We start from the raw sequence: 12,129 nt of genomic DNA on the forward strand, positions 1-12,129 counted from the left end.
ATTGGATTTTACGTTGGAATATATTAATATTAATATATATAGATTTTGTAATAAAACGTTGGTGAGTATGTCGAATATTTTGGTTGGTTTTAGTTAGCATGTAAAGAGAGAGAGATTCGTAGAAGTGGAAATAGATTTGGATTAATATTTCGTGGTTAGCAGTTAGTTTCTTTTTATGTCAAATCCTATGTTAAGCGAGTTATGAGCGCAAAAAGTTACCACGCACTTAATTAGCATTTACACGATCAGTGGGGCTCACAAAAACATGCCTTTTGGGAATTTGGTTGGAAAACGTTTAGTAACTTTTTGCTGTGTGCTAACCGCCATCAATTAGCATTATTAAATCGTATGAAGCGGTTAACATTTCTGACTTTAATAAAGACAAACACATACATTATTATCATTAGAGTTTCATCGACAGGATATTAAATAAATTTAAATAGAAATTGTTGATAGTGCAAATATTTTGTGTTGTTGAGACGTTATTTGATGCGACATTTTAGGTTATTTAAGTTGTTCTCAGTTGAAATTTACAAGAACATTGTTGCTTTTTACCCTCTCAGATTAATACTTTTTACTAGTTTTCTTTTTTTTGTTTTTTGGTTAACTTGGCCTTTGGTTAGTTATAATTAGCAATAGTATTACATCACATTTTTGGTTTTTATTTGCTATAAAATAAATGTTTATACCATTTAATGGTTTTAAAATGCTATTTATCATTTTTACCACGTAGTAATCAGGGGAAAGGTAAAGTTTACATCAAATTGCAGGTGCATAAGCTTTCAAAACAGTGGGATTTAATTACATTATTTTGTGTTTACAGATGCCAAAAGAAAAGAATCATGGTGTAATAAGCGTTATTTACATGTTTTGTTTTTACAAAAATGCTGTCAGTTGGTTTTCTTTATAAGCTATATTAAGTTTTAAATATGTATTTGAAAACATGTATAATTAATTTACTTTGAAAGTTATTTATTTTATTATTTATTTAATTATGAAACAATTAAAATATTTATAAATCTTAATCATGTTCAAAAACGGTTCTTTCTTTTCATCTTCTTTATTCAGTTTTAAGCGGATACCAATGCAATTTCATGAGGGCTGGAGTTATACTAGTAATGTAATCAACTAACTAGTCTAGAGATCAATTAATCATAGACAGAAATTCCGCAACCCAAAAGCTTAAGATTAAGTGTGGTAAGTACACATAGATACGTGTAGCAGATATGCAGATACACGCTTCATAGGATACATAAGTTAAAATGCATATGCCATAGCACTTGTGGTGGTATCTTAGTAGTAGTTGGTTGGTAGGTTGGTCTGGTTGACGGTTGCTTTGGTGGGATTAATGATCAATCGAGGAGTGGGTGGTAAGCATAGTTATGCCCGAAGGACGTGTGTGGGTGAGGGTTTATGTATAAATGCGGTTGTGTCTGGTATCTATAGTTAAGTTGTCTTAGCCACTATAGTTGCAAACAAACAAAGTGAAGTGTTTATTAATATTTCTGATCAATGAGTTATGTGTGACGACTGAATACGAGAAATAAATATCTCTATTTATTCCTTGGGGGTTAAGATCGGAAAGCGTTAGATTTTGGTTTTCATTTTTTAGGAGAATTCTGAAAGAAGTCTTGTTCGTGGAACAAGAAAGAATCATAAGACTTTGTAAGGATTTGTTTTGCTTGTTTTTGTTGTGTTCATTTTTTTTGAGTTTTTTGTTTTCATTTCAACAAAAATCATTGATCTTTATTTCTTTGTGGTACACTTTCGGTTCAATTGCAACATTTACATTCGAACGCATAATACAAAATAATCATATAATCTTAGAGACTAAACAGGGGACTTATGCCTAGGGTACACATGTAAAATTCATATCTCGTAAAGAGTTTTTTTTTAAATAAAGTATAAGGCTTATCCAAGAGTAATACAAATAAAAATCTACTAAAATGTTTTCTTTCTTCTTTTTTTTGTTCTTTTCTAATTTTTTTTTTTGAGTGTATGTAAAACATCAAAGGCACAAGTCAACGTGAAAACAAAGGAAAACTAATATAAAAATTTGTGTATAAATATATTCGTATAAAATGATAATAAACTCTTCATCTTCAGCTACAGGGACTGATAGATTTTGCATGTGTCTGTACTTTTGTTTTATCAAAATGTTGTTTTGCTTGTTGTTTCAAAACTCGCAGTCGAAATAGAATGCAAGGGGGCCCGGGCAGGCTCATTTGCATTTTATTCCGGTGAAAAGATATAACACATAAAGAAAATAATAGTTTGATAAAATAAATAAGGGAGTAGAAACACAACTAACCTGTGGAGGCGGTGCGCTTGACAATTGTTTTCGGAACTCTGATCAGGGCAGAGCGGCCTGGGCTGGCCAGCGTTCCCGGCCAGGTTTCATCGGATATACAGTACGGATTGGTGGGGGTGGGTGGAGCAGGGACTTAATGAGCAGCGTAGATATCAAAATAAATAGCGCAAAGTAAGAATAATTCAACTAAATTGATTGGTTGCCCGGTCAACGTAGTCTAAGGGCGGGCACACACAATCGTTTGATTTCTGTTGTTCGTGATTGTTTGCTTTCTCTGATCGGAAATTATTGATAAAAAGTTTTGAAGTTGCTTCTGCTGACATGATGCGATTTTAAAGAGATTGCTTTCAGAGCTTGGTGGTTACTGTATCTAGCGTTTACTGTATCTCAATGAAACCCGCCGGCTTGGCTGGCACTCCGACCGTTGCTCGCTGATAGGGATGTTCGCGGTTAGTCGCCAAACGACGCTGCTGCTTAATGGCGCCTACTAAAATATACGATACGATACATGTAGATATAGGTTTGCATAGGCATATCGGTTATAGGTATAAATAGATGTGAACGTATTCGCTACAAGATACAACTTAGGTCTAAAAGATATTGCGTACATCCTTACGTCTACCATATGCTTGCTCAAACTGAAGCTGGGCTGGAAGCCAATTGCCAACTGAGGGGGAATAATTGACCTGTTCTTCGGTGTTCTTTCACTGTCAAACATTTAAATTCTCTGCTTCTTTGGAATGAGTCGTTTATGTATGTGCCTGTGTATTCGATATTCGATCTGATTTCAAGTTATGGCTGCAAAATAAGTGATTTTCAAGCCGCTTAGTCTAAGGTGTATTCGTATAGAAGTGATTGTTCTGCTCATGTTTACTGTTCCTCAAGCATTTTGTTCTTCCAGCTGCTGACTAGTCGTGCATTCAATCGATTCTGGATTATGGTTTCTGTTCTTGGACGGCTGCCTCGAGCCTCGACTAAGCTTAGATCTAAGTGAAGTAATTACGTAAGCACCAACTTGATTCAAGGCTCCTCTCCACTACGAGATATATAAGTAATATATTGTGTATATATTTAAAACAAAAGCTTTTCTGCAATTCTGATCAAAGTGAATGGTTTTGACGAGAAATGGCACTGGCTGGAAAAATTGAAACGGTTTTCTTTTCGCCCTTCGTTAGGTACATTTGTGCATAAATACTGTCCCCCTGCGCAACGCTCACTACAAAAACTACATAAAAAACAGATACTTAACTAGATTGCACTTAAGACTCGACCCTCGTACCACAAAACTAAAATAGGGTTATTTTTTAGAAGAGAAAAGTATAAAGTTTAGCCCTCTTTAATTTGAATACTCATTGGTTCCAAAAACGAAAATCAACAACTTGCTTTGGCGGCCGCTGTTGCTGTTCTTCTCAACTAGAATATACTCATATAAAATGTTTCGGGTTGAAAATCATAAAAGTTAAAGTTAAGATTAAGGCAACTACAATTTAAGGGCCTAAAAATCACTTATTTTTGCCAATATTGCATATTGCAGAAATGTTTTCCTTTGCGACCTATCTCCTATGGTAAATATCAAAAACAAATTCATCGTCGAGCAATAATTTTTTAAATTGATTTGATTGCTTGTTCCTTTTTTTTTCTTGAGTATTTCTGTTTTCCTGGTTGTTGTGCCGTTTTACTCTTATGTTTTTGTTTCTAGGTAAATATTTAAGTTTAAAAATATATACAGTCTATACATTAATGTGTGTGTGTGTATATAATTCTGTTCCAGTTTGTGTGTGACTGTAACTTTATAACTTTAGGCTAAACATTTTCTGGGGGTTCCTCTACAATTCGTTTCTGTTTTTGTTGTTCAAGGGAAAAATAATAGAGAGTGAGAAAGAGAAGTTCAAAAGACGGAGCCGGCATGCATATATCGACCAACTGTAAATATTTTGTTTATAACAAATATATAAGATAAAATAGACTTTGGATAAAACAATGAAGGTTGTCATTAAATCTGTTAGCTCGGTTAGGATCGTAATAATAATTGTGAAGTCTTGGAGGCAAGCGGGTTAAGAAGCGTGAAATAATCTCATAGCATACTTTATGGCACTGAACGTAAAATATAATCGTGTTAGATTCGTGTAAAATTCGAAATGTGCTGTAGATAAAATGGGTAAATATTCTTCAACTTGCTAGAATCGATAACGATCCAATTAAATTGGATATATTATATTTCAACTGCAAGCTCGGGAATACATAACCCATTATATCCGCAGCACACCCACTCTGCGGCCTGATATATAGCGTCAAAAAATAAATGCAAGCTCCTAATGATTAAATGCAAGTCTAAATCTTTCACATGACACGTAGGTGTGTAAACAAGACAATTAACAAAACAAATATTACAAAAAATATATATATGCTCGGAGAACATGTATAAAAAAAACGAAAGAGAAATAATACTAGATGCTTGAGTTCACTGGCGCTGCTGGGCTGTCATAACAAACTCAATCGATTGCACTTGGTTAATGTGTTAAGAGGATAAACAAACCTACCGGGCGTATGCGCAACGTGTAAATCGTATCTCTAGCTCTAGTGTGTGTTAAATGGTGTGTGCTTGTCTGGCGATATTGCTCTGGTTTATTGCTCGCAATCTAACTCGCTTGGCTACGTATCTGCTTAGACTACTAACTGCTGCCTAGATTGATGGATAATTCGCTAGTTGGTTGCTGGTGTGAGCATAAATCATAATCGATAGAGAGATGGCAAATGGAACAGAGTGATTCGGGTGAGATATATGTGGCACTGTATGTGCGTGTGTTATTATCTGGCAAACAACCCACCGCTATGATCAGCATATTCCGTGAGCAGAGGATTGCCGGCGAGGGCGGCGTAGTTCGCATAGTCGTACGGCGCGAAGATCATGCCGTGGCCGGTCTGGTCGAAGGCGGCCGTCGGAGCGGCCTGAGCGGACAGTATGCTGGCCGCCGTGGTGGGGACGGTCATCCGGGGGTTCAGGATCAGGGGGGCGCCCAGCGGGGCGGCGGCGGGGGCGCGGATCTGGGCGGCAAGGCCGGGCAGGCCGGTGGGCGTCAGCAGGCGGCTGTCCGAGGCGGCCATCAGGCGGCGCCAGTCCTCATCGCACACTGCGGGATACAGATAAGAAGCAGAGCCAACGCATGAGAAAGCTGCTCGTCGAACACATAAATCAAATGCAAAAATAGAGAAATGTAAATCGAATTTAAATCAGTTTGGTCTCGTTAACGGTTCAGTTTGCAAAATCGTTAATCGTTAATGGTTAGCTTCTCTCGCTCATTCGATTCTAGCTGGTAGTTCTCGTGGTAGTCATTTTATATATTGTGTTTTAATTCTTTTTTTAAGCTATGTCTGGGTGAAGATCGAGTTGGGTTATTTCTGTTGGGTTTTAGATGGACAATGGGAGATAATAGGGAGGCTTGGTTGACATACCTGCGACAGATTTCGCTGTTGTGTCCCTATAAGTGCCATTAATAATCGCCAATTCCATAAGTTGACGTTTCTTTAGCTCATCTTCGCCTTCGGCTTGCTGTTAGTACGAGTGTATGTTTGTGTTTTTGGTATTGGTTTTGATTTTGATTTGTTGTTGGGGTTTAATGTATTAAACGGAATACATTAAAGCAGATTAGGTTTGTTGGTAGAGAGAAGAGAAAATTCATTATTAATTATATGGTTAACATTCGATTCAGTTTAGCTGAGAAATCATTAAATAACTTATTATTGATTTAACATAGACAAAGGAGGTGGGGAAGGCAACACGCATTTGTTTTTAATTTTTCTGTTTACTGTTTTTACTAACTTCAAGCTATTTTGCGGGCGCTTTTTTCAATTCTGTACATTAGGCAAGTATCGTTTTACTTTAAGCTTTTCTGAGGGACTCTCATTTGCAAAGGGCCAAGTGGCCGGAAACACTTACCGGCACGAGCAGCTTCTGCACTTCGGCGACAGCCTGGGCCAGCTTGACCGTGGCGCGGTTCTCGGTGTCCTCGACGGTTATCAGGACATGCAGGTCATCGGACAGGTGCTCCCAGTTGGGCTTGCCACGGTTGGCATCCTCCTGAAAAATTGCAAATATTAATTATATTAATATTTGATTACTTTCCAAAACAATAATGATTGGTATGCTACATGATTCAAGCATTTCGCCCCATTCGCCAACCACATAAACCTAGCAAAAATGCGAAAAACTTTAACAACTGTGCTAATGGGCACAAAAGAATTAAGAGTGGGCGTGCTTCGCCACACTTAAAACATTATTGCAATTTTTCATTCCACTGACGTTATTACTTGTGGCCAGAAGTGTTTTGGCGTACGTGCTTGGAATATAATAAATACTTCTGCCATTTCTCCTTCACCTCGTTCTGTGACCCGCAATTTATAATCAATTAGGATCAAATTGGATAGAAATTCTTTTGAAGATGTCCAGAGCTAATTCCACGTCAAATTAACAACTGTCATGTGGCTGCCCGCAAAAGTTTTATCAAGAATCGGGGACAACCTTCTGCTGACCACTTCGGACGAGTGGCCGAGCAGATAAATGAAACAGAACCTGAGCAAATCCGAAGCGTGGGGTGGTCTCACCTCAGGAAAACCGCGCACCATGACTAATTTATTCATCGGTTGTCGGCCTGTCTATTTCCATCTGCAAGATGCAAGTAAACAGAACATTTCTATTCTTTCGCTTTTCACTTGTGTCACTGGCAAATATCTATCTTTCGCCTCGCAGTGAGTCAGACATTTGTGTGTGGGAGTCCTCCTCTCATTCACTTCTACTAAATTATCAAAATATTGCAACAAAATATTCGCAATTTTAAAAACTCTCCTGTCCGACTGTCTGCCTTTCAGTACGCCTGCCCCGCTCAGTTGGCCGGCACATTTATGAATTACAAAAATACATTTAATCGTCTCGAGACACTCGTTCCATTTTTCTTTCTTTCCCTCGGGTTTAACTTGCCTTTTTCGTCAGGGGAAATTAAATCATCAGAGCATTTTGAGTGACAAGATACGCATATAAGCAGGGGTATATGAAAATGAGTGAGAGTATTCTTCAATCCAAATATTAAATTCTAAGGTCATTTTCAAGTACATTTTCTAAAGAATCTTAATATTTGTTTAACTTTTTGGTAGAATTTATTAAAAGTTAAATCTTTCAATAATAATAATAATTATTAATTTTTATTTAGATAATATATTATTATCTTTTAATATATCTTTCTTATTAAATAATAAGAGCTGGTGCCATATTACCTCGCGGAAATAACCCACTCGGCAATCCTGGCCAGAAATAAAATCTTGAAGACACAAAGAGCGGGGCATATTTTTCGCCTTATAATTAAGAATAGTTCCCATTTGGCACGGAAACCGACTGTCAACAGAATTTTCATATCCAAGCGTACCATACTCGCGAGCACTATTTACGATAATTAAAATTGAAATTGAAGTGCCCGGCTAATGGCTCAAAAATCCATGGAATGTGCACAGAAATGTGCGATCCACTCGGGCTAGTTTCCTGTTTGGAATGCACTTAGTATAACGCAAGGCACTGCACTCACCTTCTTCTTGTCGCGCATGGAGCCCTTGCCGCGGACCATGATCTTGCAGCCGGTCTCCTGCTCCAATTGCTTGGCGGTCATGCCACGAGGTCCCAAAATGCGACCGACGAAGTTGAACTGAAATGAAAACGAAATGGGGAGGAGGCATTAAATTAGACGGTCGAAATTGGAGGAAATCATTAGCGAATCAACGTACGACGAGCCGATCTAATTAACTGGCTAACTTGGTTGAAAGTTCAGAGTTTTTGGCAAATTTAAAACGCATTAGATCGGCTCGTGACTCAGGATGCATAAATGCCAGGCCAGATCCGCTCGAGCGTTCAAAGTCGAAGTTATTAAGGCGCATGACGCTGGTCAGATTCGGTTCGTTGAAGGCTGGAGCTGGAGCCAGAGTCACCCACAATCCGCATTTTGGCACAACAATGGGCGAACGTAATATGACCCGCGGCGACACGCCTGAATTTGGCACGATAAACCAATCAGCCAGATAGACACACAAACTCTTTGTGCATAAAGCCCAATGCAGTCACTCAGTTAGCAAGTCAGTCAGGGCACTCAAAGAATACAAATATAAATATCTCAGGAAAATCGAAACTATAAAAAAAGTATAGCATCCCTTAGGAAAAATATATATTTTGCATAAGTGCCAAAAACAAAACAATTTCAAAAATTTACTTTTTAAAGCGTAAGTAAAATGAATAACCCTTTTTCTCACGGAGAGAAAAATGTTGTTTTCTCTCCGTGCAGCAGTCGGCGACATTCAAAAGAATTTTGCTTAAACTATTAGCGGAGCGTGCAAAAATCTTTTGACGCGCTTGTCGATGATGATGGACGTCCATGGCATGTTGGCCAACAACGTTTCCAAGCCCGAATCAGCGAAGCGGTGACCCCAACTGCCGTGGCGCCCAATTATCATATAGTTACTTCGGCCAGATTGCAGCAACCACCGGCCACCGCAGGCTGGCCGATAAATTAGATTTATTGGCCAGATCTCCAGCATTTCCATCTGAGTTATTGTAAATGGCGGGCTAAACTAGTTCTGGTCGCGCCCCGGGGTTTCGGAAACCAGCCACCCACATCCGTCTGGAGACCCATTGCGAATGCGATGATGTGATGGGATGTGAGATATGGGGATGCTAAGTGCACAGCGATGCGATCATCGACAGCAGACAGCCGCCGGCAGCAGTTGGCCAAAGCCAAAGTAGCAAAAAAGCAGCAGCGGCAGCAGCAGCTGCTGTCAGTCAGCGAGTCCGAATGTATCTGTATCTGAGAGCCTGCATCTGCAACTGAAAGTGCAACTGCAACTGGCTCTGCTGAGATCGAATCAATTGAAAATTGCCGCGAAGAATGCAGTTAATGCCTAATGGCTCCGGCAATTTTAATTAAATTTTGCGAAAAACCATTTAACCTCCATTGAAGTCCACACAAAATGTGGCCAGAGCAATGGCGAGAAAGTTGCTTAAGCCAAATAAAACGAAATGTTGCTGCTGCAACCGATATCTTCCACATATGTCGGCAAAAAGCGAAAAATTAAACCCGGACCAAGACAATATTTGCATTGCTTATCGCCCCCGTATCGGTTGCTTAATTAAAAATCCCTGGCTCAACGCCATGTTTGCACAAGTGATCTCTTCCATTTGCCATTAAGCGGAAATTAAAACCCACTCGCCCCCTTGGCGTGTTGCACTTAACACAGATGCCACTTGCGTTCTACAAATATTGTGAAATGCCAAACAAATACGTGGCCAGAGTGGCCAAATAAATTATAAATGATTGTGCTTTAAGGGTTTCCCCACTTGCCGCTGGTTTTTCAAGTGCTTGTGGGGGGAAGTTAAAACAAAGAGGAGTTTTCCATAAGGAAAACTCATAGGAGAGGCAATAAAGATAAGGAATGTGGCACTATTTAATGTCTCCATAAGTGCTTATTCAAAAGACCATTATTTTTTTGATTATTAAATATTAAATAATATTTTTATTAACCATAAATGCCACGGCAATTATGAAGATGAACAACATGAATAGAGCTAAATCTCTGTGAAATTAATGGAATAAAAAGTAAGCTCAAAAGGCCACATAGCTATTTTGACTACTGATTCCCTAGGAAAAGCACAATGCGAATACCCATGAGTATTTTTAGACTCGTAGGTAGCATAATGGAACCCTTTTGATCCATTGTCTGATTGTTCCTGCTGTTCAACAATTACGCGACCTCAAGTGGCACGCGTGCTTTGCCAGACGTCACGCATAGGATACACGTTGAGAAAAATTATTTTCTCCACATTCAGAGATTTAATTTGAGATATCAAACCATAAGTTCCAATACTTTTGAGCTTTTGAGTAGTAAACTCTTTGGCACTGCGGGTCTGTAATCTTGTATTGACCTTTTGCCCGCGCACTTAAACCAAAAGTGCCGTAGCCAGCAGACAAAAGACAGATGACAACGGGAGCTGGAGGGCAAGTCAAGTGGAGTGGAGCCAAGTGAAGCGTACAAATAAATGTTGTATAGTGTACACTGTGCTCACACTTATATGTGTGCCCTGGTCCCTGGGTGGGGAGGGAAGTGGGCTTTCATGAGAGCGGAGACTTCTGCTGCCTTATTTCACAGATTGTGAGCGCAGATAGGGCGTAAGGAAAACATTTTATATTTATACAATACGTACAGCAATTTTCAATACGGCAAAAGGTACAAACAATTGATAAGCAAACTGCGACGCACATACAAAGGGCCCCGAAAATACTGAAAAGGAAAGTACAAACACACGAGGCGAGGAGGCTGTGATAAGAAAAGTCCCCCATCCAAGGCAGGTGACCATGACAACAGACCAAGAGAGATCCAATTGGGCACACAAAACTTTTCATACGAAAACCGCACACAAAGAGAATATTTGAAATTTTTCATTAGAGTAGCTGAGTGGAAGAACATTATACTTTATAGTGTTCGGATTTTAATCGCGTTGCCCGTGTGACTCAGTGAGTCTTACGAATCTTTTCATTTGAGCCGCCAGCGAGCAAATTGGAAACAGAAATGCATAAGCAAGCGAGGCAGGGTCGGCATAGATCAAATAGATTAGGCTCACTACTATGCATATAGTAGGCATTCGCCTCTACGGAGAGATAAACTTTAGCACACATAATTGCGCCGAACAAAAAGCTCGTCTATTACACGGAAAAATAAATCAAACTTTGACATGACAAACAACGGCAGCAAATTTAACTCAGAAATAATGCTTGCCACAGTTTGTTGTCGTTTTTATGTTTTTTGCTTTCGTCACTCGGGGTTGTACCTATTAAATTACCGAACAACCGAAAATGTACATAAAAATTGCACGTAATTAGCATTTGAATGTTTATGGCTAATTTGCTGCAGTTTGTGGATTAATTGGCTTTTGTGTTAACGGCTTAGACAATAAACGAAGAGCGAAACGGGCGAAACAAAAAGCAGCATAAGGTGATTTGGGGAGACATCAGCACAATGTCCGAGATGGCCTGCTGCTGGGATGTAATTTGGCTTAAACACGGCCGCGATTTCTCACTTGATCGATAAGTGTAATAGCCGAATGACCTTAGCATCAATCGAATGTCAAATGGTTCACAGATGTGTGGGCCGTAAATGGCCTGTGTGGGGGTGTGACCGCAGCATTAATCAGCGGAAGGGGAATCTACTCACTTCAATGGGATCGATTAACATTTGATTGATTAATTTCTAAACAGATCGGTTGAGGGATCGTGCCTGCAAGCCATTTCGAGCATAATGACCAAAGTTATAAAGTGTTTTTTACGTTTTTATTAAACCATTAGGTGTGCAGCAATGAAATGTAATTAGCTTTTATACACTTTAAGTAATTATTTTGGCCATAGGGTTTGGAAAACATCGATTGTAGTCATCATCGATAGGATTGCAAATCAAAAATCGTAGAAAATTAAAAACAATTTGCAAATAATTTAAATACCTCCGCTTTCTAAATAAAAATTATAGCGAAAAACATCTTGTAAATATACATTATTTGGCGGAGAGATACTATCGTTATTAGCTGCAAATCATCTAAGTTTCCCAAATGTTGAAACCATCGATTGTATCGATAGCGCTATCGATCGTTTTACTAATTCTCGTTGGCAATAATAAATAATCAATAAACAAATCTCTTGACATATTGTGTATCATAGCCTTTCTACAATTCCATAAAACATCGTTGTCTCATCTTGAAAATATTTCAGTCGCATACAATTGCCCCTCTTCCATGTGTT

At 38.9% G+C, this 12,129-nt stretch overlaps 1 protein-coding gene across 8 annotated transcripts in view; it reads right to left on the bottom strand.

Annotated features, from left to right (window-relative positions):
• Positions 1-12,129, bottom strand: part of LOC108031430 (protein held out wings) — a 38,440-nt gene that overhangs the window by 1,964 nt on the left and 24,347 nt on the right. For 2 of the 8 annotated variants that reach the window (XM_044090939.2, XM_017104833.3), the window contains exons 4-8: positions 7,885-8,001; positions 6,249-6,389; positions 5,765-5,861; positions 5,140-5,484; positions 2,312-2,798 (exon numbers count right to left, since the gene is read on the bottom strand). In XM_044090939.2, the coding sequence (XP_043946874.1) occupies positions 2,689-2,798; positions 5,140-5,484; positions 5,765-5,861; positions 6,249-6,389; positions 7,885-8,001 (810 nt within the window). In that variant the 3' untranslated portion in view covers positions 2,312-2,688. Of the gene's footprint in view, positions 1-1,672; positions 4,235-5,139; positions 5,485-5,764; positions 5,862-6,248; positions 6,390-7,884; positions 8,002-12,129 lie in introns of those variants that run through there. The other 6 variants (XM_017104839.3, XM_017104838.3, XM_017104841.3 and 3 more) reach the window with 6 other exon arrangements.

The sequence above is a fragment of the Drosophila biarmipes genome, chromosome 3R (assembly GCF_025231255.1).
Source record: "Drosophila biarmipes strain raj3 chromosome 3R, RU_DBia_V1.1, whole genome shotgun sequence".
Taxonomy (NCBI): Eukaryota; Metazoa; Arthropoda; class Insecta; order Diptera; family Drosophilidae; genus Drosophila; species Drosophila biarmipes.